This window comes from Chiloscyllium punctatum, chromosome 39 (genome assembly GCF_047496795.1).
Source record: "Chiloscyllium punctatum isolate Juve2018m chromosome 39, sChiPun1.3, whole genome shotgun sequence".
NCBI classification, from domain to species: Eukaryota; Metazoa; Chordata; class Chondrichthyes; order Orectolobiformes; family Hemiscylliidae; genus Chiloscyllium; species Chiloscyllium punctatum.
Genome location: NC_092777.1, coordinates 59,424,184 through 59,451,325, shown reverse-complemented (window position 1 = coordinate 59,451,325; position 27,142 = coordinate 59,424,184). Strand labels below are relative to the sequence as shown.

Genomic DNA, 27,142 nt, shown 5'->3' with positions numbered 1-27,142 from the left:
TTGGAGTCACGCTACCCTGTCCCCTAGCCCTGACCAAATCAGATGATGCAAGCCGAAGATGTGTGAGTGCTTCTTGCTGTAACAAAATCAAATAACTTTTCCCATCCCATTGTACTGGTACAGTGTCTGCAGTTCAATATCAAGTACATAACATCTGAGTTGAAACTGCAAACTTCAAATATTTTCCACAGACACATAACCTTTCCATTTGCTGCTATATTATTTTGAGCCTTCAGAATAGAACAAACCTTAACCTCTTACTAGATAATGTGATGGCACGGTGGCTCAGTGGTTAGCACTGCTGCCTCACAGTGCCAGGATCACAAGTTTAATTCAGCTTCGGGTGACTGTCTGTGTGGAGTTTGCACCTTCTCCCTGTGTCTGCGTGGGTTCCCTCTGGGTGCTCTGGTTTCCTCCCACATTCCAAAGATGTGCAAATTAGGTGAATTGGCCATGCTAAATTGCCCATAGTGTTAGGTGCATTAGTCAGAGGGAAATGGGTCTGGGTGGGTTACTCTTCAGAGGGTCGGTGTGGACTCGGGCCGAAAGGCCTGTTTCCACACTGTAGGGAATCTAATAATCACCAAATAATTAATTTCATGATAATTTATTTATCTTGACAGTTTTATGACCATTATATGTTTTCAAATAAAAACAAAATTCTGAAAATTCTGAGAAACAAAATTAATGTTTCAGATCAATTACTTTTTGTAATCAAAACCATTTTGTTTTTGAATTGCTGTTAAACTTGACAGTTATCTGGGCATCTCAAAGACATCCTAATGTTATTATAGGTTTTGATTTTGGTTTGATTTGATTTACTGTAGTCACATGTACCTAAATACAGTGAAAAGCTTTGTTTTGCGAGCAGTACAGGCAGATCATAGCTTGTGATTACTGTGTCGATGTGCTTGAAGGAAGTTGGGTGAGTGGACACTGGGGATATGAAAAGGATGTGATGGGCATGAGGGTTAGGAGGGCATGTGGGTATAGAAGAGTATGGATACTTTGTTAGCATGAGATTAAGAGGAAAGAGTCGTTGACCTGGAGACTCTAGGGGGATCAATTCAAGGTCCCACTGAAACATAAGCTTAAACCACTTACACTGTATTTTCTGCTGAAAATTCCAGGCATGTACAAAGCAACTGCAACATGACGAGGTGCAATGTGATTTTTTTTGAAAAACGATTTTATGAATTAACCATGCTGGGAACTGTAAGTTTGGAAGGCAATTTGTCCTCTTGAAGGGTCATATCATCCTACAGCTTTTTCAGTAAGCTAGGTTGTCGTGATGAAAATGATGGGAAAGAGGAATAATAATATGTACATAACCTAAAACATTCATTACCTGAGAACCTTGGGAATACTTAATACGATTTGTTCCACATTCCATGTAAAAGTAGTATCTTATGCAATTCATTGTTCAAGGACTTAGCTTCTTGTAAATTGGCAACTGATGCTTTGTGAATTGGACATGACAAACCAGTAAATGTTCAATAGAATGGAATTAATTTCACTCTTTAAATCTTACCTTTTCAAAAATGGAACCCTTTTAGGGTCTGAATTTTATATAAGTATCATGAATATAATATCATTTGTTTCTTGCTTATTTTCCTTGTTTGGAAAATATCCATATCAGGTTTTAGTGTGTCTTTGAAATGAAATAATCTGTAAATATTTTCTTTAATTATGTGTTGTGGTAATGCAGCCAAGTCTCCACCTCTGGGTTAAAAGGTCCAGGTTCAAGTCCCACCTGCCACAGAGGTATGTCACAGCATGTCTGAACAGGTGGATTAAAATAATTAAAATATTATATGATTATTGGTATCTAATTTATGTGATTAGTCACATTGAAAACCTGTAAACCCAGCAATAGAGTGGAATGCTTTTAATCAACCTCTGTAAATGAATTAAAACACACTTTGTGGCTATCACATCTTGAGGTGGGACTCAAATCTAGATCTTGTAGTTCAGGAAAAGGGACACTAGCACTGTACCACAAGACCCTTAGAGTGCTTTGTGGTTACTCATTGTGTTCTTTTGTAAATGATTACATACTGATTTATATCTGTGACTTTCAAAATGAACCACCACACATCAATGATTCAAATTCACCCAGGGAAGTATCCTGTTTTTGACCCTTTGTAATACATGCAATATATTAACTAACATGCAGTTAGTTATTGTAATGCAGTTTGAGACCTCCAGCACAGTAGTTGGGTGAAATGGTGAGGATTGATTTATTCTAGAATTCCGTCATGTTAATAATCAGCTTTCTTGTTAATCCCTCTGAAAGACCTTATAATATTTGATGATATGGTTCACTTCTACTTTTGGTGATCCTTGTTTCACTAAAATCTGAGAATGAAGCAGCAGCAGTGTAGGAAATCTGCACTCATTCTTCTTTCCACCTGATCGTCATTTCACTGAGGTTCACAAAATGATAGAGTCATAGAGATGTACAGCACGGAAGCAGACCCTTCGGTCCAACCTGTCCATGCCGACCAGATATCCCAACCCAATCTAGTCCCACCTGCCAGCCCCTGGCCCATATCCCTCCAAACCCTTCCTATTCATATGCCCATCCAAATGCCTCTTAAATGTTGCAATTGTACCAGCCTCCACCACTTCCTCTGGCAGCTCATTCCATACACGTGCCACCCTCTGCGTGAAAAAGTTGCCCTTAGGTCTCTTTTATATCTTTCCCCTCTCACCCTAAACCTATGCCCTCTAGTTCTGGACTCCCCGACCCCAGGGAAAAGACTTTGCCTATTTATCCTATCCATGCCCCTCATAATTTTGTAAACCTCTATAAGGTCACCCCTCAGCCTCCGATGCTCCAGGGAAAAAAGCCCCAGCCTGTCCAGTCTCTTCTTGTAGCTCAGATCCTCCAACTCTGGCAACATCCTTGTAAATCTTTTCTGAACCCTTTCAAGTTTCACAACATCTATCCTATAGGAAGGAGACCAGAATTGCACGCAACATTACAACAGTTGCCTAACCAATATCCTGTACAGCCACAACATGACCTCCCAACTCCTGTACTCAATAGTCTGACCAATAAAGGAAAGCATGCCAAATGCCTTCTTCACTATCCTATTGACCTGCGACTCCACTTTCAAGGAGCTATGAATCTGCACTCCAAGGTCTCTGTTCAGCAACAATCCCTAGGACCTTACCATTAAGTGTATAAGTCCTGCTAAGATTTGCTTTCCCAAAATGCAGCACCTCGCATTTACCTGAATTAAACTCCATCTGCCACTTCTCAGCCCATTGGCCCATCTGGTCCAGATCCTGTTGTAATCTGAGGTAACCTTCTATGCTGTCCACTACACCTCCAATTTTGGTGTCATCTGCAAACTTACTAACTGAACCTCTTACGCGTGCATCCAAATCATTTATGTAAATGACAAAAGTAGAGGGCCCAGCACCGATCCTTGTCGCACTCCACTGGTCACAGGCCTCCAGTCTGAAAAGCAACCCTCCACCACCACCCTCTGTCTTCTACCTTTGAGCAAGTTCTGTATCCAAATGGCTAGTTCTCCCTGTATTCCATGAGATCTAACCTTGCTAATCAGTCTCCCATGGGGAACCTTGTCAAACACCTTACTGAAGTCCATATAGATCACATTTACTGCTCTGCCCTCGTCAATCTTCTTTGTTACTTCTTCAAAAAACTCAATCAAGTTTGTGAGGCATGATACTTTAGAGACTCAACTCTGTTTGAAATTAAAAATTTTGGCAATATTTTCCAAATGAGTAGAAAATAAAAACTGATATCTGTACTTAATTTTATGTGTAATGATGTACACTGTAATCATGTTTCCTGCTTTACATCATGGTGACTCCATTTCAGAAGGACTTCAAAGCAATGATTATCTGTATAGTGACAATAGATGCAATGATTTGACATTCTGTTTCAATCTCAAAAGAGCCCAGACATAATCCTTGATTATGTTGACAATTGTGAATCACAAAGATTGAGCATTTAGCTTTTTAACACATTAGCTTCAAGAAAATGCATATTTGTCCTATAAGCTGGAGACAGTAAAGATTTGAGGAATTAACATATGAAAGGACTATGCAGTTTAATTGCATTATCTTGCCGCCTTAAATTCACTTGCTTCATCTGCCCTATTCTACTCTGAGTACATCATTTTTTGAATACATCTCTAGCTACTGCTCTCTTTGATGTGCCGATATGTCCTGCGTCACTTATATCAAGATTCATGGCATCTCTGTGGTGTTCTTCAAATTGTGTAACGGTTCTCTGCATCTTTTGCCAGGTCTTCTGAGTCATTAACACTGCATTGATTCTTCCTGTGATATGCTGTCACACTTGCAGTTTCCCCTACATAGTTCTCCCAATCAAAAATCTGCTACTACTTCTCCAGTTCAGTCACATTGAACTACTTTATCTGAATATTGCACGCATCACTTCCATATTAACAACCGCTTTTAATGCTGTTAGAAAGTATATTGACATTTACTTTTCTTGTAATTAGCTGCTATTCCTTTTCGAACTAGAACAAGGAAATTACATAGCATCTGGTGGGCAGGAGCTGTCAAATAACAATACATCATACATGACTCTGTGGGACAGGTTTAGTGGATGAGGTGGTCTTTTCATGTTAAAGAAATTAATACCATTTTTATTTTCAAACTGAAAGTCTGTTCTTGGGATATATACCAATTTTCAAAGTATTGCAATGTGGTCTTTAATGTTTTGGTATACTGCTCCATTCATGATGCACACAAAGCTTCAGTCTGGAGTTCACAGGAGACTCAGTCTGCTTATGTAGAAAGCCTCAAACACAATACTATTTTGCTGCATTAGTTAAAGAAAAATGCACTATTAACTTTAAAATAAAACCTAAAAGTGATACTCAGATAACCATTTGTATGATTTAAATATATTTTTTAAAAATTAAAACTTTCAGCTAAAAATTAAAATACCTGACGTTAGGCTGGAAATTAGTATACTAATGCCATTAAATATTAATGCACAGTGCTTTCATGGGAATTCCATAGATGGTGACATTCTAATCATGTTGTGTGGAGCACAGTCCAATGGAAAGAAAAGAGCAGGCTCAAGGACAAAGTAAATCACATCAATCTTCAATAGTTCCTAATGGCTGATACAAAGACAGCTTATAAAATACATTAACTAATTGATGAATTGTGTGAGGTTGGAGAACTGCGTTGAATAGACTGGAAAGATTTTTTTTGTAATTTTTAAGAACAGACATGTGCAACATTATAAATTGTACTGTATTATGTAATTCTCCTTCTTGCATTTCAAACATGTAATTACATGTAATTGTAAGTAATCTAATCTAATCTAATCACTGGGAGGCTGAAAAATAAATAAAATTAGTCAACTTTATATGAGAGGTTTCACTGCTGTCACAGAATCTAAGCTCAAGCCATGTTTCAGATAGAGCACAACGAATGATAACGTGCCTGCAATGAGTAGAATTAAAAGATTCCCTGACAAGAAAAGCTCACCACTTTTCAGATTGTAAGCACATGATTTAAGAAACTTAGTCACGACTGACCGCAAAATTTTCTGCTTCTCAATTGTTTTATTCTAATTCAGATAAGTACAGAATGGAAAAGAAGCAGGGAACTATTATAGGAAGGTAGACAAATTTTTTGAATTGCTCATCAGTGTCACCAAAGAAAATCAATTAACAAGATATAAATTTAGTGAATTCTGACAGCCTAAGCCAACCTCTCTTTCCTGCAGTTGATTCACATGGTTCATACAGCAGTAATACAGATTGATTTGACAGTAAGTCAGAAGGAAGTAGTATTCCAACACATTGTTAGTATTACTTGAAAACAAAACTAAAAACTGAGATTCTTTGTTTCTATTTGAAATTCTGAGGATGAAATTGCATCTTACAAATAACAGGGTGTTGTGTTTTATTAAAATGTAAAATAAATTAGATCTGTTAGAGTTAGAAATGCAGGTTCCTTCAAGGCTCAAACCAAACAGCTCCAGAGTTGATTGAGAGCAAGGGATGCTTAGTGGACTTGATGTATTGAATTCTTAGCAAGGACGGGGGTGAGGTGTTGGTCCAGTTGTATTATCGCTGGACTATTAATCCAGAGGCACAGGTAATGTTTTGGAGACCTGTGTTTAAATCTTGTCATGGCAGATGGTGGAAGAAGATCTGGAATAAGGGGGGGTCCTCTTGAGGCGCAGTGGTAGTATCCCTACCCGTGGACCGGGAGGCCTGAGTTCAAGTCCCACCTGCTCTCGAGGTGTGTAATAACATCTTTGAACAAGTTCATTCGAAAAATATGTTAAATTTTAAAAAAGTTGAATTCTTATTGGTTGTGGACAATTGTACCCTGCTTTTAGTTAAATGCAAAATCTTTTATAAAGCACTTCAGCCCCATGATCCTGATTTTTGGACATCCAGTGAACGGTGTAGGCAAGTCAGAGGACCTCATCGTGGATCTGCTCCTGGTCTTTACCAAATTGGCGATTACAACTCCAGACAGCAGGCTATGGAGGGACTTATTTCTACTGCCTGTCTGCCCTTCTTCCGCAGTTACATTCGCACACAGATGCCCTTGGTGGGAGACAGCATGCGATGACCAACAATATTCTCGATGCCTTTATGGACGGTTGAGTACTGCGGGGGATACAGTGCTTTATATCCCCCTCCAACTCCATTTTGGTTTTATCCCTTCCCACTCTCCCCCTACCTCTCCTTTAGTTTTGATTATTTGCATTGCCCTCACAGAGTTTGCATGTAAATATCCAGTTGGATACATGGGTGATGTACTGGTGGATGTTAGCAGTTAATAACAAAAAGGATGTCATGGTTTAAAAAAGAGAGAGTTAAATTCTTCTCCCCTCATCTTTGGTATTATTGAATTGCATTTAATGAGCTTTACATGTAATTTGAATAATTGGAAAACACGGGTGGACAATAGGTAAAAAGTATCAGGGCAATTTGGTGGTGGGAAAAATGCTATTGTGTGTGATAAATGTTGTGGATATAAAAAGAAAAGTGTTGAATTCTTGGGTTTTTATGGTGCAGTGGTGTCCATTCCTCTGAACCAGGAGATACAGGCTGAAGTCCAGATACAGGCTGAAGTCCAGGCAGCGAGCCATGGAAGGTGTCATCATTCCCAACATGTCTATATCTCTTTTGTGGCTCTGTTCATGTCCAGGTGTCCTTGGAGTGGGCATGTGCTGTGTTCACGAGAACCTCAAAAGCTTTTACAGAGAGGTGGGCACTGTGGAGGATTTGAGTGCATTATTTCTCCCACCAATTCTATTGTGATTTAGATCCTCAACCCTTGTTTCTTCCATTTTTGGTGTTCTTTATTATTGTGACACAGCCCCTGGTAGGTTTTAAACAATACGTTGAATTCTTCCCCAATGGGTGTTGGCATATGGACAGGGAAAGAGTCGAGAAGGGACAGTCAACATGGCTTTGTGCGTGCAAAATCATGTCTCACAAACTTGATTGAGTTTTTTGAGGAAGTAACTAAGAGGATTGATGAGGGCAGAGCAGTAGATGTGATCTATATGGACTTCAGTAAGGCATTCAACAAGGTTCTCTATGGGAGAGTGATTAGCAAGGTTAGATCTCACGGAATACAGGGAGAACTAGCCATTTGGATACAGAACTGGCTCAAAGGTAGAAGACAGAGGGTGGTGGAGGGTTGTTTTTCAGACTGGAGGCCTGTGACCAGTGGAGTGTTACAAGGAGTGGTGCTGGGTCCTTGTTGTCATTTACATAAATGATTTGGATGCGAGCATAATAGGTACAGTTAGTAAGTTTGCAGACAACACCAAAATTAGAGGTGTAGTGGACAGCGAAGAGGGTTACCTCGGATTACAACAGGATCTTGATCGGTGGGCCAATGGGTTGAGAAGTGGCAGATGGAGTTTAATTCAGATAAATGCGAGGTGCTGCATTTTGGGAAAGCAAATCTTAGCAGGACTTATACACTTGATGGTAAGGCCCTGGGGAGTGTTGCTGAACAAAAACACCTTGGAGTTCAGGTTCATAGCTCCTTGAAAGTGGAGTCGCAGGTAGATAGGATAGTGAAGAAGACGTTTGGTATGCTTTCCTTTATTGGTCAGAGTATTAAGTACAGGAGTTGGGAGGTCATGTTGCGGCTGTACAGGACATTGGTCAGGCCACTGTTGGAATATTGCATGCAATTCTGGTCTCCTTCCTAACCGAAAGATGTTGTGAACCTTGAAAGGGTTCAGAAAAGATTTACAAGGATGTTGCCAGGGTTGGAGGATTTGTGTGTGTGTGTGAGGCTGAACAGGCTGGGGCTGTTTTCCCTGGAGCGTCGGAGGCTGAGGGGTGACCTTATAGAGGTTTACAAAATTATGAGGGGCATGGATAGGATAAATAGGCAAAGTCTTTTCCCTGGGGTCGGGGAGTCCAGAACTAGAGGGCTTAGGTTTAGGGTGAGAGGGGAAAGATATAAAAGAGACCTAAGGGGCAACGTTTTCACGCAGAGGGTGGCACGTGTATGGAATGAGCTGCCAGAGGAAGTGGTGGAGGCTGGTACAATTGCAACATTTAAGAGGCATTTGGATGGGCATATGAATAGGAAGGGTTTGGAGGGATATGGGCCAGAGGCTGGCAGGTGGGACTAGATTGGGTTGGGATATCTGGTCGGCATGGACGGGTTGGACCAAAGGGTCTGTTTCCATGCTGTACCTCTCTATGACTCTATGAGTTGCTTGTGCTAAACTATAGATTTGACTTAAAATTGTGGTAATTCTGTGATAGTCTTTGCTGCCTCATTCAACATATGAATATTGATTTTTGAAACAAGACCTTAGTGATTTTAATTTTCACCATTCTGATTCTTATCCATTACTAATTATAGTTTCAATCATGGTGAACAATAATAGTCTGTAACCTAAGTGTTCAGCATTGTATTCCATTTAAAATGGTTTTCTCATTCCAATTTTTTCGTAAAACACAAACATTTCTCTGGAGAGTAAGAAACAAATAAGTTAAAATATTGCTTTTTTAATGTCAGTGATCTGGACTTGATTCAGACCCAGAATGATCAGATGAAACATTCTTATTTCTTTCTTGCCGGTTGGAAGAACCTGTTTTAAAACGAGTTTGGATAATCTCAGCCTAATCTCTACTAAATTCATGTATACATTAAAGAATGTTCACATTGGTAATCTATCACAACCAAATTGTTAAATACTTTGGAGATCTCAGTCTCTGATTCAGGGTTAAAATTCTCATTCTTCCTTATCATGGCACACCCCCTTCTAACTGCATAACCTTCTCCAGCTTTGTAATTCCTGCGTTAAGCAACAACAATTTGCTTTCAAATTCACCTTTAATATGTAAATCACTCAAGATGCTTCATAGGAGCACTTTCAAACAATACTTGACACTGAGTCACATAAGCAGGTATTTGAGCAGTTGGCCAAATTCTTGATGAAGGAGCAGTGCTCTGAAAGCTTGTGATTTCAAATAAACCTGTTGAACTATAACCTGGTGTCGTGTGACTTCTGATTTTGTCCACCCCAGTCCAACACCAGCACCTCCACGTCATGGATGTTGGGCAGTTCAGAGGCAAAGAAAAGGTCAACAGAGCTGGTAGTGGTCGAATAAAGTCTAAATGTGGAAACCATTGCTGGATTCTAAGAATTTCCAAAGAGCAGTAGCAATTAGAGAAAACCAAGGATAGATCTAAGAGATGGTGTGTAGATTGTGTCACAGACTGAGATAGCACTTCCCCAAGAGCTAATCAAAAAACACTGCAACCCAAGTCACCTCCAGTCCAAAACCAAGACCATGTAAGGCAGAGGCTCCAAGCTCCATCATGGCAGGCAGTCACCAGGAGGGCAGAGGAAATTCTTCAAAGATACTTACAAAGCATCCCTGAATAGGTGCAATAACCCCACTCTGGGATTAGATAGCAGATGGACAAGAAATTGATCAGTGGAATAATCATAATCAACCCGCGATGGCTTCTCCTGATCCCACATTGTCCCACAGCCAGAGAGAGAAATTTTGTGCTCCAGAGTTTCTCTACTTGTAGGCCCTGGTGCTTGTCCTACTTCTGTACCCCTTATAATCTTCAGCCACTTTCAGCTCACTACTTTCAAAATTCTCATTATTTTACTGCAATTATTGTGAGCAAAAATCCTTTCAAAATCGAGATGTAGGTTTATATGTAAAAATTTTAAAATTTAATAGTTAAAATGCCAACATTTGTAATTCACAATTTATCCATCTAATAGATATTCAAAACCACATGTTACTCCCTAGAAATTGATGACTGAATAATTATATTTTGGTAATGGCAGCTTTAAGTTTACAGGATACAGGAAAAAATAACGTAGAATATCATACCAATAGTAGGCATCTGCCAGTCACACCATTACATTCAACTAAATATATTCTGCAGCATAACAAAACAATGAAACCATTGTATTGAGTGAAAGTGAAGTTATAAGTTGAGACATTTTCCACTAACTCACTGATTCCTATAGTGTTAGTTTGGCTGTTGATCCATTATTCTGTTTATTGGTTTACAATGGCGAGTGGTTCAAAAGGGAAGCCAATTCAAATCAATAAGAGCAAAAACCTTAGACATTCTCATAACATTGTTTACAGTTCACAAACCAGAAGTAAATGTTCTAAGTTGGGAGAAGGCTGATTTTAAAATGGACTGGATTTGGCCAGAGTGGACTGGGAGCAATTACTTGCAAGAAAATCCATATCATAGCAGTCGGAGTCACTGTAATTTTGACAATGCAGATCCAGCATGTTCCCATAAAGCCAAAGGATAGGATCCAAAAGTCCAGAGAATACTGGATGTCAAGGGACCTTCAGAATTGGATAAGGGAACAAAAACAAAGCTAATGGAAAATATTGAGGGCTGAAAACAGCAAATGTCCCAGAAGAGTATAGGATGCGCAGGGGTTATTTAAAAAATAAATTATGAGCGGAAGAGGGGGCATGAGAAAATATTTGCGGGTAGAGTTATGGAAAATCCAGTGATGTTTTATAGGTAGGTTTGATGCAAAATAATAACCAGGGAAAGAATAAGACCTGTTAGGGATCTAAGTGGGAATCCGTGTGGGGAGCAAGAAGATGTAGTTGAGGTTTTAAATGAGAACTTTGCATCTATATTCACTCTAGAGAAGAACAACAACAGGGATAGGATAGTAATATACTTGAACAGATTAGCATTGGCAGGGAGAAGGTATTAGCAGTTTTAACAGTCTTGAAGGTAGATGAACCCCCAGGCCCAGATGAGCCACATCCCAAGGCTCCTGTGGGAGGTAAGGGACCCTAACATTAATTTTCAAGTTCTCTCTGGCCAGAGGAGGGGTGCCAGAGGACAGTTAACGTGTATTCAAGAAAGTTAATGTGTATTCACTATTCAAGAAAGTGGTCAGAATAAATTTGGAAACTATAGGTCGAACAGAACTAGAGTCAGTGAGTATTGGGGGAAAGCTCTCTGCTGGTTGGAGTCATACCTGACACATAGGATAATAGTTTTGATTGTTGGTGGTCAGACATTTCACCTCCAGGAGTCTCAGCTCCAGACATCTCAGCACCTCGTCTCTGCAGGAGCCCCTCAGGATAGTGTCCTATGCCCAACCATCTTCAGCTGCTTCATCAATGACCTTCCCTCCATCATAAGGTCAAAAATGGGGATGTTTGCCAATGAGTGCATAATTTTCAGCACTATTTGCAACTCCTTAGACACTGAAGCAGTTCATATTCAAATGCAACAAGTTCTGAACAATATCCAGGCTTCAGCTGACAACTAGCAAGTAACATTAATGCCACACGAGTGCTAGGCAATGACCATCTCCAATAAGAAACAATCTAACCACTGTCCCTTATACTGAATGCCTCACTATCAACATCTCTGGGGTTCTGATTGACCAGAAATTCAACTGGACTTGCAACATAAGATTCTACAAGTACATTAGGAGCAAAGGAGCAATGACGAAGACAATAGGACCCATTAAAGATCAATGAAGTCATTTATGTGTGAAAACACAAGAGATGGGAGAGATACTAAACGAATATTTTGTGTCAGTTTTTACTGTGGAGAAAGACATGGAGGCTAGGGAACTCAGGTAAATAAATATTGATGTCTTGAAAACAGTCCTCATTACAGAAGAAATGGTACTGGAGGTCCTAAAAAGTATAAAAGTGGATGAATCTCCAGTTCCTGATCAAGTGTGTCCCAGGACATTGTGGGTAGTTACAGAAGAAATTGCAGGATCCATAATAGAGATGTAGATACAGTTAAAACATTTAAAAGACATTTGGATAGGTAATGATTAGCAAATGTCTGGAGGGATATGAGCCAGGCTCAGGCAAATAGGACTGGTTTGGTTTGGAAACCTTATTAGCATCGACGAGTTGCACCAAAGGATCTGTTTCCATGGTATATAACTTTATGACTCTATGTCTGACTCATCTCAGCCCCAACTCCACTTAACAGCTCTCCATAACTCTTCAACCCATTACTGATTGAAAACCTGCTGAGCACCTCCTTAAATTTACTCAATATTCTGGCGTCCACTGGACTCTGGGCTAGTGAATTCCTCCGATTCAAAACCCTCTAAGAGAGGTAATCTTTCCTCATCTGTTTTAAGTCTTCTATCCCTTTATCCTAAAAACTGTGACATCCCAGTCTAGATTACCCCACATGAGGAAACTCTTCTGAGATAAAAAAAATCTGTAAATCTGCTTCAGTTATCTATTTTCTTTCCACTCTTTACTACCCATCCTCCCCCAATTTCCCAAATAGTGTGCCATAGTTCATGGCTTTCATCTTCTTATATGTCCTCTCCTATCTTCTGCCTTCAACCCTTTCACTGCACATCTCTTCTATGAGACCAAGTCCTGCTGGTTTAATTTTCTCCTCATTAAAATGGTATCCATTAAATTTTCCTTTAGCAACATGCTGGCAACAGTGATTTCTCAGATACTGCCTCCCTTCCTTCTAAAGCACAGATCATCATCACCTTCTCCAAATAAAACAGCCTAGATAATGACTGGCAGATCATATCAAACAAGCAGCATCGGGGGAGGTGTAGAATTCGACATTTCAGGTGTAACCTTTCTTCAGGACTGAAGGGAGTCCTGAAGAAGGGTTACATCCAAACATCGACTTCTCCACTTCCTAATGCTGCCTGACTTGCTGTGTTCTTCCAGCTTCCCACCTGTCTACTTTGGATTCCAGCATCTGCAGTTTATTTTGTCTCTATCCAAGATTATACCAAACAACATGTTTCTTCAGCTGTTTGCAACAGGCAGAGTGTGAACCAGACCCAAACAGCCTTGACATGCAGAACATAAATCAGAACATTTGATGTGATTCCTTGATTGGACATTAAGTGCTAAAGAATCCTCATTGTTCCGACAATGTTACACTACCATCCAATTTAAGCTTATTTGTCTAGATTGCAATGTGACTCACTTATGCTTGCTAGAAGCTACATAAATTCACATGCAGGGCCCTGTCCTTTGCAAACAGTGAAAACACTTTTCCTCACATTGTGCCTTTTTTAATTGAACATAAACTTGGGGGATAGCCATTCCCTGGGGCATTCTCCATGGCAATACTGTTACCAATCAAAGTCAACTTGCCTGGTTTGAGGTAAAAACAATGACTGCAGATGCTGGAAACCAGATTCTGGATTAGTGGTGCTGGAAGAGCACAGCAGCTCAGGCAGCATCCAGGTAGCTTCGAAATCGACGTTTCGGGCAAAAGTTGCCTGGTTTGAATTTAAACAAAAAGCTTGGCAGTTTACTGGTCCCTGGTGCAATCACCAGGGCAACATCTCATCCTATCAGAGGCCAGTTGCCAACCGGTTAACATCCTCTTCTCATGCAATATAAGTTATTTTCTCCCTGTGAGTTTTGGTATTCTTGCAACTCTCTCCTGATCTGTACTACAAGACATAAAGCTTAGCCAGCATAACCCTTCCTTCAGAGATACCCAAGCATTGATCCATTCATCTTGCAATCACTGCCCTATCCTTTTCCTATCTAAAGTGCCAATACATATTACTGCCCTCCAATTCTGTGTCTATCTCTAAAGTTTTTTTTTAAATTGAATCCCTCTGGTCTAGCTTCTGCACTTCCCACAACTAAAAGGCCTCAGCAGGTCTTAAATAATATCCTTGGGTGATGTGGATCATGCTGCAATAGATCTTCTCATTTTACACAACCTTTTCACACTTCATTCATTTAACTGTGCCATTCTTCTAAAACCAACTGTTTCTGTTGTCTGTCTCCATATGACTGCTCTTGCATTATTCTGTTTCTTATATGGAAGTAATGGTCATATCTCCAGCAATGATCTCTCTTCCCTGAACCATACCAGTACATTTAAGTTCTTTGTAAAATATGTCTTGACCTCCTCCCCTGCTCAAAAATTGTGTATTACTTATTCAGGTAGATTAGAAAGTTCTGCAGATACATAGGGGAAACAATTTGTGTAATTTCTCGTGGCACAACCATTCTTATGTCCATCCACCAGAGCAGGTAGTGCTACGGGTGCTTTATTTTTAGACAGTTCATCATGATCAAAGGTGAATTGTTTCTAGTCAGGTTCTGGCTAACAAAAAGTACGTGAGACAAAGCAGGAGCCAAAAAGGGCGGCACGTTGGTAAGTGGTCAGCAGTGCTGCCTTACAGTGCTAGCACCCGGGTTCGATTCCAACCTCGGACGTGTCTCCCCATGTCTGCGTGGGTTTCCTCTGGGTGCTCCGGTTTCCTCCCACAGTCCAAAGATGTGCAGGTTAGGTGAACTGGCCATTCTAAATTGCCCAGTGTTCAAGGATGTGTAGGTTAGGGGCATTAGTCAGGGGAAAGGTGGAATAATAGGATAGGGGAATTGGTCTAGGTGGGATACGCTTAGGAGGGTTGGTGTGGCCTTGTTGGGCCAAATGGCCTGTTTCCACACTGTAGTTATTCTAATATTTTAATAAGGGCTAACAAGAATGCATAATCTGGAGATTCTACCATGTGAGGCATGTGGAATTTGAAGGGTGGATTGGTTAGTTATTTTGGAATTGTGCTCACTCTCTGCTACCTGGGCATGGCCTCCCCACGTGCTGCTAAGTTTCTTGAGATCCTTGATGCTGCTTCCTTATTTTAGATTATTGGAGCTTCATTGTCAAGAGGATCCTAACATTAGACCATCTGTCCTCATAAAAAGATTGAAGGATTTTGCAGAGACAGTGCTAGTGATTTTTTTCTCCAGTGTCCTGAAATAGTTGCTCCAAATCTCCAAAGCAAATGGGAGTGCAGGGATCATTACAACTTGGCATACCTGACAATAAAGTCTACAATGGCAATAAAGTCTAAATTTACCTGACTTAATCCTGTGTTTAAGGTCCGAGTCCTTGAGTACTGTTTTCTTCAGCTTGCATGGCTTTCTAAAGTCACAGAATCAGACAGCAAGGAAACAGACCCTTCGATCCAAACAATCCATGCCAACCATAATTCCAAAGTAAACTTGTCCCACCTGCCTGCACTTGGCCCATATCCCGCCAACTATTTCTTATTTATATGTCATTGTCTAAATGACATTTAAAAAGACATTACCTAAACATTGTAACTATACCTGCATCCACCACTTTCCCCAGAAATTGGTCTCTCACACAAACCACTTTCTGTGTAAAAAAATTGCCCTTCGTGTCTTTTTAAAATCTTTCTCCTCTCACCTTTTACTTCGAGATTATTGTAGAAAGTCATATGAGTGTCAGCCTGTCTGGAATTGAGGTAAGGTGGGGGGAGGGGAAATGAGGAAACTGTTGAAGTCCACATTGATGCCCTGGGATTGATGTGTTCTGAGGCGGAAGATGAGGTGTTCTTCCTCCAGGCGTCGGGTGGTGAGGGAGTGGCGGTGGAGGAGGCCCAGGACCTGCATGTCCTCGGCAGAGTGGGAGGGGGAGTTGAAATGTTGTGCCACAGGGTGGTGGGGTTGATTGGTGCGGGTGTTCTGGAGATGTTCCCTGAAGCACTCAGCGAGGAGGCGTCCAGTCTCCCCAATGTAGAGGAGACCACATCGGGAGCAATGGATACAATAAATGACATTGGTGGATGTGCAGGTGAAACTTTAATGAATGTGAAAGGCTCCTTTGGGGCCTTGGATAGTGGTGAGGGAGGAGGTTTGGGTGCATGTTTTGCAATTCCTGCGGTGGCAGGGAGGGTGCCAGGATGGGAGGGTGGTTTGTTGGGGGGTGTGGACCTGACCAGGTAGCCACGAAGGGAACTCCCCATCCCACTCTGCCAGGGACATGCAGGTCCTGGGCCTCCTCCACTGCAGCTCTCTCACCACCCGACACCTGGAGGAAGAACGCCTCGGAACACTTCAAATTTGTATTCCTTTTCAACGTCTGTGTACAAGTCCTAATGAATACAAGATGAAAAGCTTTGACTTTGTGTCTACTTTTAGTAATCTATGTTTCTTTATTTCCTCTCAGTCTGTGGAAGAAAATCAAAATTAATGTTCCAGTTGAAGATATTTTGTAATTAGGATTTAATATCTTAGGATCAAATCTTAAAGGGATCTGAACAATGTAGACTGTGGCACGGTTAATGGCAGAATCAGCTAAGGAGTCTGACAAGGAAACTCACTGCATCTTTTATGCATTTGCCAAGTGACAAGGCAAGTTTCCTGTTTGACAGCAGCAAGTTGCCAATTAAGGGGAATTATAACTTAGTAAATAAATGCCTTTTAAACCCCAATTTACACAAATAATTTTCAGGTTATGATCTGACCAAGTGTGCTGAAGAAGCGAGATATCAAAAATTCTTAACATGAAAGTCAGAGCTGGTAATTTCTGCTCACTTCTGGCTGCGAGGAGTCTCCATGTCTGTCAGGAACAAACAGGCCTATACCTGTTCTTATTTCTTATGATCTTATTATAGTCTTAGGGTGGAGCGCGTGGCAAGCTTCTTCTGCACTCTTTACCTCTTTCTGGAGTGATTTGTTTTAGTGAATCAATGGATAGGTCCAGTGGATCTCAAAGCAGTTTTTAATCCCAGTTTTTCTTGCTAATTTTCTTCTTGTGTTAAGTTCCATGAAGGACCAGGGGGCCAAAACATTAAACAGCAGAAGCTTCCTGCCCAAAATGGCCATTGATATCATCATTATGTGATGTGCTCAAACTTTTAAAATGACAGTCCACCAGACTTGCACAAATATACAACAGCTGCAACTGCAATTTTCTTTGGTTTTTGTGCAGTCTAAGCTGCAGCAAAGCATATTTCTAACTGAAATTGTTATAGATGGTTAGGTAATAACTTCATATACAAAGCATTTTTATATTGTAATCTGAAGCAGTGGTACTTTTATTATTTACCACTGTAACTGTATTAATGTGAATCGTTAGAAATTTTATTAAACCCGTAAGGGTAAATGGGGAAATAACAGAGAAGTAGGGTTAATTGAATATCTTCCAAATAGCCACCTAAAGAAAAGCAGTGTGCTTGAGTGCTGTACGATTGTAAACTTTGACGTATAACGCATCCCGAGGATGCATTATAATGAATAATAGCTAGCCTAAGCATCAATAATGCTTTCAGTCTGAAATGCAAGGTCACTATTTAAGTGGTTTACACAAGAGATGGAAATGTGTACTAATATCAATACACCATGTAGAGAGTGATGAATTATGCAGGTTGCATCTACAGTAATTCCATAAGTTTATTTTCGCTGTATGTCAACATTTATTAGTTTTTTTATTTTGGAGCCTTTGAAATAAATTTTATTAATATTTGCCTTTCTTGCTTTATTTATAGCAAACTCCCTAGCTGGGCTAGGGCAGTGGTTCCAAGGATCTTTTACGTCACTGAAAAGGCCTGGAATTATTATCCATATACCATCACAGGTAGGACTTAACACAATTATTTAACGTAACACAGCGCTTTTACTTTGCAACACAGGACACAGTTTTTCCTCTTGGAAATTGAGGTTACTTTAATGAATGACATTGGCATCAATTTTAAACATCTATATCAGATATTTCTACTTGAACAGAAAATAATTCTATGTTCCTTAATAAATAAAAGCAAGATGCTGGAAATATCAAATAAAGACAGAAGGTGAAAGAGATACTCAAATAACTCTGGCAGCAAGTGTAAAGAGAGATACTGAATTACTGTTTCATTAGTTCTGTTCCTGTCCACAGATTTTGCTGCATCTTCTAAACAATTACAAATCTTTGTGTCTTTATTCCATATTCATTAATACTGATTCTCCATTGTTTGAAGAGCAATTAAGAATTGGAGAATTTTTTAATATTGAGCAACTGAGACAAGTAGCTAAGAGTAGGCTAAAAAGAAGGAACCGTGAAGAAAATTGGTAGTTCAAAATAAAATGAAAAAAAAACAGGCAAAAAGTAGTGAGTACCTGAGAGAGGTCCTACTGCACAGCACCAAGAATAAGCTGCTGGAAAGAGCACCAGCGACATCAGCAAAAAAACAAATATTCTGAACAAAACCTGGAAAGATTTGCAAACAGTGGTGTACTGCTTTTAAATTTCTAAAGTTTTTAAATTCTAAATCAAGGTGCTAGCTATTTTATCTTTTTGGAAGTACATTCAAACATAAGTGTGTTGTTAGGCTACCACAGAAATGAGATGGATAAAACAATTGTTATTATGGTTGCCACTGTACAGATAGGAAACAAAATAAAGTACTATTATTTCACAACACCTTACCAGATTGTGTTAATAAAGAATGTGGGTAGGAACTTACATTGAAATATGCTAAAAATGGCTACAGGAAATTGGCACCAAATAACATTTGGCTTCACATGCCAAATGTACTAGTTGGCTTGTGGTATACAACATTTTGACGTCAGTTGTGTGATACGCCTCATAATGCTGCGTTGAAGTAATTAAGCTAATTGAATATTAAGTGGTATATAACTAAGATTTGTAATCACTCTCAACTCCACAATCATTGCTAAATTATAAGACAATTTACTTAACCTCTAGTCCTGGATGAGCAGAAATCTCTTCCAATTAAATATTGGAAAAACTAAAGCCATTGTTTTCAACTTCGCTGCAAACTCTGTTCTTTAGTTACTGTTGCCATCCACTTCCATCAGTCTAAGATTAAGTAAGTCTGTCCATAGTCTTGGCGTCACATTCGCTCCAGAGATGAGCTTATGGCATCAAATGACTAAAATTATCCTTTTGCACCTTCATGATTTCACCCAATTTAAATCCCTGTCTCTGCTCATTTGTGGCCAAAATTCTCATTCATGTCTTTGTTAACTCCACATGCAAATATTCCAATACACTCCTAATTAGTCTCCCACATTCTACCCTCCAGAAACTTGATCATCAAAATTTCTGCTGTTTAACTTGCAGGCAAATCACGATCCCCCCGTCCAACCTGTTAAATCCACACCAGCTCTCTCAATGATTAGTTCAGCTCGTCCTTCATCAGCCCTTTCCCAAAACATGGCATTTGTTTTTATTTTAAGGTCTTTTGAAAGTTGCAATTGAATCTGCCACTATCACCCTCTTAGGTAGAGTGTTCTGGATTCCCATCACTCACCTGTGTAAATATTTTTTCACATATCACCTTGGTACAACAAACAATGCCAAAGACAATTGGAATATGGCCTTTATTGCAACTGGTGAGGAATATAAAAGTCAGGAAATTTACTCCAACTGTACAGGACACTGATGAATCCACAACTAAACCTTTGTTCAAATGAAAATCTGTCCACACCCAAAATCAACCTTGTGAACTTTCTGTGAACTCTCTTCATTGTTAATAGACGTGGAATGAGTGGTACGTGTATGGAATGAGCTGCCAGAGGAAGTGGTGGAGGCTGGTACAATTGCAACATTTAAGAGGCATTTGGATGGGTATATGAATAAGAAGGGTTTGGAGGGATATGGGCCAGGTGCTGGCAGGTGGGACTAGATTGAGTTGGGATATCTGGTCGGCATGGACAGGTTGGACCAAAGGGTCTGTTTCCATGCTGTACATCTCTATGACTCTATATCTTCCTTTAAATAAAGTGAAAACTATTACTATTCACAGTAATCCAGGTGCGGTCTGACTAGTTCCATGCAAAACCTGATTTTTACACGATCCCATTTGAAACAATGGCCAACAGCCTATTTGCCTTCCCTATTACCTGCTAAGCTTGAATGAGTGTTTTTTTTGTGAGTAAGGTATGAAGGCCTTGTGCTGCATATTTTGCACAGCCTTTCCCCATTTAAATAATATTCAGCTCTCTTATGCCAAAGTGCATAACATCATATATTCCCACTTAATATTCTATTTGCCAAGTTTTGCCCACTTATTTAACCCTGGTTCAAGACAAAAACAAATGCAGATGCTGGAATCTAAGGTATACAAACAGGAAACTGGGAGAACACAGCAAGCCAGGCAGCATCAGCAAGTGGAGAAGTTGACATTTCGGATGTAACCCTTCTATCTGTATACTCTGTGGACACTTTATGTTGTCGTCTTTGCATGACTTTGCACTGATTATTGTCATTCACAAACTTGGGGATGGCACATTCATTGCTGTCTTTAGAACATAAACATAGAACAGTACAGCACAGTACAGGTCCTTCAGTTTGACCTGCCTGTATTGCGCGTATACAAAGTTTCACCGTACTTCAGTACACATGACAATAAATCAATCAATCAAAGACTTAAGATAGTAAAATGTAGGGTACATAGGTTAGTTTGATCTTCGAGTAGGATAAAAGGTCAGCACAACATCGAGGGGGTAGCTCAGGTTCTCATCCCCCTGCTGAGCTAGTTTAAACCCACCCGATTAGCACCAGCAAATTTCCCACCCAGTATATTAGTGCCCCTTTGGTTCAAGTGAAGACTGTCCTGTTTGTAGAGGTCCCACCTTCCCCAGAATGAGCCCCAATTATCTATGTATCTGAAACCGTCCCTCCTGCACCATCCCTACAGCCACATATTCAGCTGATTATATCTCCCTGTTCCTTGTCTTGCTATCACGTGGTGTGGGTAAGAAACCAGAGATGGGTCCACTACTTCTCGTCATTTATATAAATGATTTGGATGTGAGCATAACAGGTATAGTCAGTAATTTTGCAGATGACACCAAAATTGGAGGTGTAATGGACAGCGAAGAATGTTACCTCAGATTACAACAGGATCTTCATCAGATGGGCCAATGGGCTGAGAAGTGGCAGATGAAGTTTAATTTAGATAAATGCGAAGTGCTGCATTTTAGGAAAGCAAATCTTACAGGACTTATACACTTAATGGTAAGGTCCTAGGGAGTGTTGCTGAACAAAGAGACCTTGGAGTGCAGTGAAAGTAGAATCAAAGGTAGATAGGATAGTGAAGAAGGCATTTGGTATGCTTTCCTTTATTGGTCAGAGTATTGAGTACAGGAGTTGGGAGGTCATGTTGCAACTGTACAGGATATTGGTTAGGCCACTGTTGGAATATTGCTTTCAATTCTGGTCTCCTTCCTATCGGAAAGATGTTGTGAAACTTGAATGGGTTCAGAAAAGATTTACAAGGATGTTGCCAGGGTTGGAGGATTTGAGCTATAGGGAGAGGTTAAACAGGCTGGGGCTGTTTTCCCTAGAGCATCGGAGGCTGAGGAGTGACCTTATAGATGTTTGTAAAATCATGAGGGACATGGATAGGTAAATAGACAAGGTCTTTTCCCTGGGGTGGGGGATTCCAGAACTAGAGGGCATGGATTTAGGGTGAGAGGGAAAAGATATAAAAGAGACCTAAGGGACAAGGTTTTCACGCAGAGGGTGTTACGTGTTTGGAATGAGCTACCAGAGGAAGTGGTGGAGACTAGTACAACTGCAACATTTAAAAGGCATCTGGTTGGATATATGAATAGGAAGGGTTTGGAGGGATATGGGCTGGGTGCTGGCAGGTGGGACTAGATGGGTTGGGATATCTGGTTAGCATGGACGAGTTGGACTGAACTGTCTGTTTCCGCGCTGTACATCTCTATGACGACATGACTCTATAACAACTGTTTGTTCTAGCTCTCAGCTTCCACCCTAGCTCCCTGAAATCCTGCCTTTCATCCCTATCTCTCTTTCTGCCTATGTCATTGGTACATACATGGACCACAACTTGAGGCTGGTCACCCTCTTCCTTCAGGACCCCAAAGATACGATCTGAGACATCACGGAACCTGGCACCTGGGAGGCAACACACCAACCATGAGTCTTGTTCGTTCCCAACAAAGCTTCTATCTGACCCTCTAACTATTCAGTCCCCAATGATTCAAATTCTCCTCCTTTCCCTCCTTCCCTTCTGTGCAACAGGGACAGACTTTGCGCCAGAGACCTGTACCCCACTGCATACCTCTGGTAAGTTGTCACCCCCAACAGTATCCAAAACGGTATACATGTTTTTCAAGGGATTCCTGCACTGACTGTTTTATCCCCCTTTGAACAGTTACCCAGCTTTCTTCGTGCCTAGGAGTAACTACTTCCCTGTAACGTTTATCTATCACAGACTCTGCCTCCCGAACGATCCAAAGTTCATCCAGCTCCCACTCCAGTTCCCTAACGCGGTCTCTGAGGAGCGAGAGTTGGGTGCACTTCCTGCAGATGTACTTGGATTGACACAAATCGCATCCCTCAACTCAAACATCATGCAGGAGGAACATTGCTCTCCCTGCACTGCCATCCCTGCTAGTCTCCTAATCAGAAAGTTAAAAAAAAGACGAGAAGCTTACCTGATGTGCCCCTGGTGTTTAAAGTTAGAGGATTTGGTTGGCTGGGAGGCCCTGCATCGGTAGGGTCTCGGGTTTAGAAAACAATCACTTATATAGCCTGAGGGAAATAGAAAAATTAATCTGAGACTGGTACTGTTGAGAAAAGAAGCGAGCCAAACAGTCAGGGCAGGCAGGAATAAAGCAGAGAACAAGGTAGGACAGAGAAATTAAACTGCATTTATTTCGTTGCAAAAGGCTGAACAGGAAAGGCAGATGAACTCAGGGCATGGTTAGGAACATGGGACCGGGATATCATAGCAATTACAGAAACATGGCTCAGGGATAGGCAGGACTGGCAGCTTAATGTTCCAGGATACAAGTGCCACAAGAAGGACACAATGGGAGGCAAGAGAGGAGGGGGAGTAGCATTTTTGGTAAGGGCAAACATTACAGCTGTACTGAGGGAGGATATCCCTGGATATACATCCAGGGAAGTTATTTGGGTGGAACTGAGAAATAATAAAGGTGTAAGCACCGTATTGGGATTGTATTATAGACCCCCTAATAATCAGTGGGAAATTGAGAAACAAATGTGTAAGGAGATCTTAGCTATCTGTAAGAATAATAGGGTGGTTATGATAGGGGATTTTTACTTTCCAAACATAGGCTGGGACTGCCATGGTGTTTAGGGTTTAGATAGAGAGGAATTTGTTAAGTGTGTACTAGAAATTTTTCTGATTTAGTATGTGGATGTACCTACTAGAGAAGGTGCAAAACTTGACCTACTCTTGGGAAATAAGGCAGGGCAGGTGACTGAGATGTCACTGGAGGAGCACTTTGGGGCCAGCAACCATAATTCTATTAGTTTTAAAATAGTGATGGAAAAGGATAGACCAGGTCTAAAAGTTGAAGTTCTAAATTGGAGGGAGGCTAATTTTGATGATTGGGGGCAGATGTTTGCAGGTAAAGGAACAGCTGGAAAATAGGAAGCCTTCAGAAATGAGATGACGAGAGTCTAGAGACAGTGTATTCCTGTTAGGGTGAAAGGAAAGGCTGTTAGGTATAGGGAATGCTGGATGACTAAAGAAATTGAGGGTTTGGTTAAGAAAAAGAAGAAGCATATGTAAGATATAAACAGGAGAGATCGAGTGAATCCTTAGAAGAGTATAAAGGCAGTAGGAGTATACTTAAGAGGGAAATCAGGAAGGCAAAAGGGGGACATGAGATAGCTTTGGCAGATAGGGTTAAGGAGAAATTGAAGGGTCTTTACAAATACATTATGAACAAAAGGATAACTAGGGAGAGAATAGGGCCCGAGCTGAAAATGTGTTGCTGGAAAAGCGCAGCAGGTCAGGCAGCATCCAAGGAACAGGAGAATCGACGTTTCGGGCATAAGCCCTTCTTCCTGAAGAAGGGCTTATGCCCGAAACGTCGATTCTCCTTTTCCTTGGATGCTGCCTGACCTGCTGTGCTTTTCCAGCAACACATTTTCAGCTCTGATCTCCAGCATCTACAGTCCTCACTTTCTCCTCGAAGAGAATAGGGCCCCTCAAAGATGTGTGGAGCAGCAGGAGATGGGAGAGATACTAAACGAGTATTTTGCATCAGTGTTTACAGTGGAAAAAGGCCACAGGAGATATAGAATGAAGGGAGGAGGAAGTGCTGGATGTCTTGAAATGCATAAAAGTAGATAAATCCCCAGGACCTGGTCAGGTATACCCTAGAACTCTGTGGGAAGCTAAAAAAGTGATTGCTGGGTCTCTTACTGAGATATTTGTATCATTGATAGTCACAGGCCAGGTGCCGGAAGACCGGAGGTTGGCTAACGTGGTGCCACTGTTTAAGAAGGGTGGTAAGGACAAGCCAGGGAACTATAGACTGGTGAGTCTGACATCAGTGGTCGGCAAGTTGCTGGAGGGAATCCTGAGAGACAGAATGTGCATGTTTTGGAAAGGCAAAGACTGATTAGGGATAGTCAACATGGCTTTGTGCGTGTGAAATCATGTCTCACAAACTTGATTGAGTCTTTTTAAGAAATAATAAAGAGGATTAATGAGGGCAGAGCGGTAGATGTGATCTATATGGACTTCAGTAAGTGTTCAACAAGTTTCCCCTTGGGAGACTGGTTAGCAAGGTTAGATCTCATGGAATACAGGGAGAACTAGCCATTTGGATACAAAACTGGCTCAAAGGTAGAAGCTAGAGAGTGGTGGTGGACGGTCGTTTTTCAGACTGGAGGCCTGTGATCACTGGAGTACCACAAGTATCGGTGCTGCGTCCACTACTTTTCATCATTTCTATAAATGACTTGGATGTGAGCATAAGAGGTATAGTTAGTCAGTTTGCAGATCACACCAAAATTGAGGTATAGTGAACATTCACAGCATTGCCTTGCCATACCATTTCGCACACATTATTACATAAATTACGTGATTTATATGTATAATTTTTCATGTTGCTGTCTGCTTGGATTTCTGGTTTTGAGTGAGTAATTTGTGAGTTTTTCTGTCTTTGAAGTTTATAATTAACTTGCAAGTTTTTCTGTATCTAATGGTGATTTCTTTTAAAACAGTTTTTTAAGCCTGACTGTAGTGTGAATGGATTGTGCACAAACGGACTTTGTTTAGTTTAGAGTGTTTATGACCCAGTAGGCTAAATAATGGGCTCTCAAAGGTTTATTGGAGAGTTCTGGAGTTTTGTTTTGAGCTTGAGGGGAACCCCTTAACCTGAGAGAACTTTAGTTTCGTTTTCAGCTTTGGATTGTGTTAGTCCTGGGAAGGCCTTGGAGAAGGATACCTGGATAATGCAATGCTCTGAATAGGCAATGATAAATTTAATGACTTCAATTACCTTGGAATGAAAAGCAATGTCAGTCCCAGACCAGGATTTTTTTTTAATTATCATTATTCATTCACTTATTGTGGGTATCACTGGCTGGGTCAGCATTTATTGCAAATCTCTCATTGCCCAAGGGTTGACCACATCACTGTTGGTCTGAGTCACATGTAGGCCAGACTAGATAAGGTTGGCAGATTTCCTTCCCTGAAGGACATTAGTGATTTTTTTTACGACAATCACAAATGGTTACATGGTCGCCGTTAGGATCCTTTAATTTTTTTTAATGAATACAAGTTTTGCTGACTGCCTTAGTGGAATTCAAACCCATGTCCACAGAACATTGGACTGCAGTTCTGGATTGCTAGTTTAGTAACATTACCCCTGTGCCACTACTTCCCATGTTAGGTGTGATGCTTATGGGATTTTATTTTAACTGTGTATCTAAAAACTTTAAATTTGTATGAGAAGTAGATAGTTTGGATCATACTATTTTATCTTTCTTCCTTTTCTAAAGAACGTCCATTTTATTGTTACAGCAAAATCTGCAGCACTGTGTGCTTTTATTTCAGAGACAGACCACAATGTTAGAACCAAAACAAATATAATTATAATTTCTCATGGTGTGTTCCTATCTGGAATATGACTTGTCCAGTAGAACAATCAGCTAGAATCAGAGCAACAAACAAAGCCAGGAAGCTTGTCATAGCTGTCAGCAACTGCAATTGTTAGCCTTTGCTTAGGGGGTTCCCTGTGCATTAAGTTAGGGATAGGCTCTGATACCAGTCCATTCCTGCTTGGGGTGGTCAGAGCCAGAATCCTGTCCTCATAAGCACTGAGGAGACAAATGATGGGCTGCACATGTCCCACCTTGATGCTTTTTACTCTAATGTGGGCTGTTTTCCTCATAGAATGAGAGAGAGGTTGGTATTACCAGAGATGAAAGTGGGTGGCACAGCTATTATTGTTGGTGCAGGTGGGTAAGTGTTTCGTGCACCTAAGTAGATAGCATGGGGGCATGGAGGGTTAATGCTGTCAGGGGTTGGTGTGGGTGAGAGCCAACAGGGAGGATGTTCCAGCCATTAATGAAAACAATAGAGCATGAGATTTGTTGGAAGCTAGATTCATTAGCAGAGATAAAGTGAATGCTAAGCATTGGAGAGAAGGTGGTGAAACTTACCCTGGCAAAGTGGAAAAGGGCAATGACTTTTTTTTCCCTACAATGCTGTACACTCCCCAGGTGACAACCTCAGACACAGACTAGTATAGCCTGGTGATATAGCCACCACTGTTAGATTTGGGGGGAAGGGGAGCTCCCGCATCAGCAGCACCTCATCCAGCAGTACTTCCAGGGCCCTGCCACAAAGCAGGGCACCGATTTCCCCTGTCTGCCATCTCCAAGGCAAATGCCAGCAAACATGCAGGATAGCTCCAGGCTGATAATGCTTGTTCGTGCATACAATGATTTTTTCAAAGACATCAATGAATTCCAGACATGGGTTTGAAGATGCCGGTGTTGGACTGGGGTGTACAACGTTAAAAATCACACAACACCAGGTTATAGTCCAATAGGTTTAATTGGAAGCACTAGC

General features: G+C 40.8%; 1 protein-coding gene across 1 annotated transcript in view; it reads left to right on the top strand.

Annotated features, from left to right (window-relative positions):
- Nucleotides 1-27,142, top strand: part of LOC140464117 (cytoplasmic phosphatidylinositol transfer protein 1-like) — a 300,622-nt gene that overhangs the window by 174,653 nt on the left and 98,827 nt on the right. Inside the window, exon 4 of the mRNA XM_072558863.1 lies at nucleotides 17,810-17,898. Within this exon, the coding sequence (XP_072414964.1) occupies nucleotides 17,810-17,898 (89 nt within the window). The remainder of the gene's footprint in view (nucleotides 1-17,809; nucleotides 17,899-27,142) is intronic.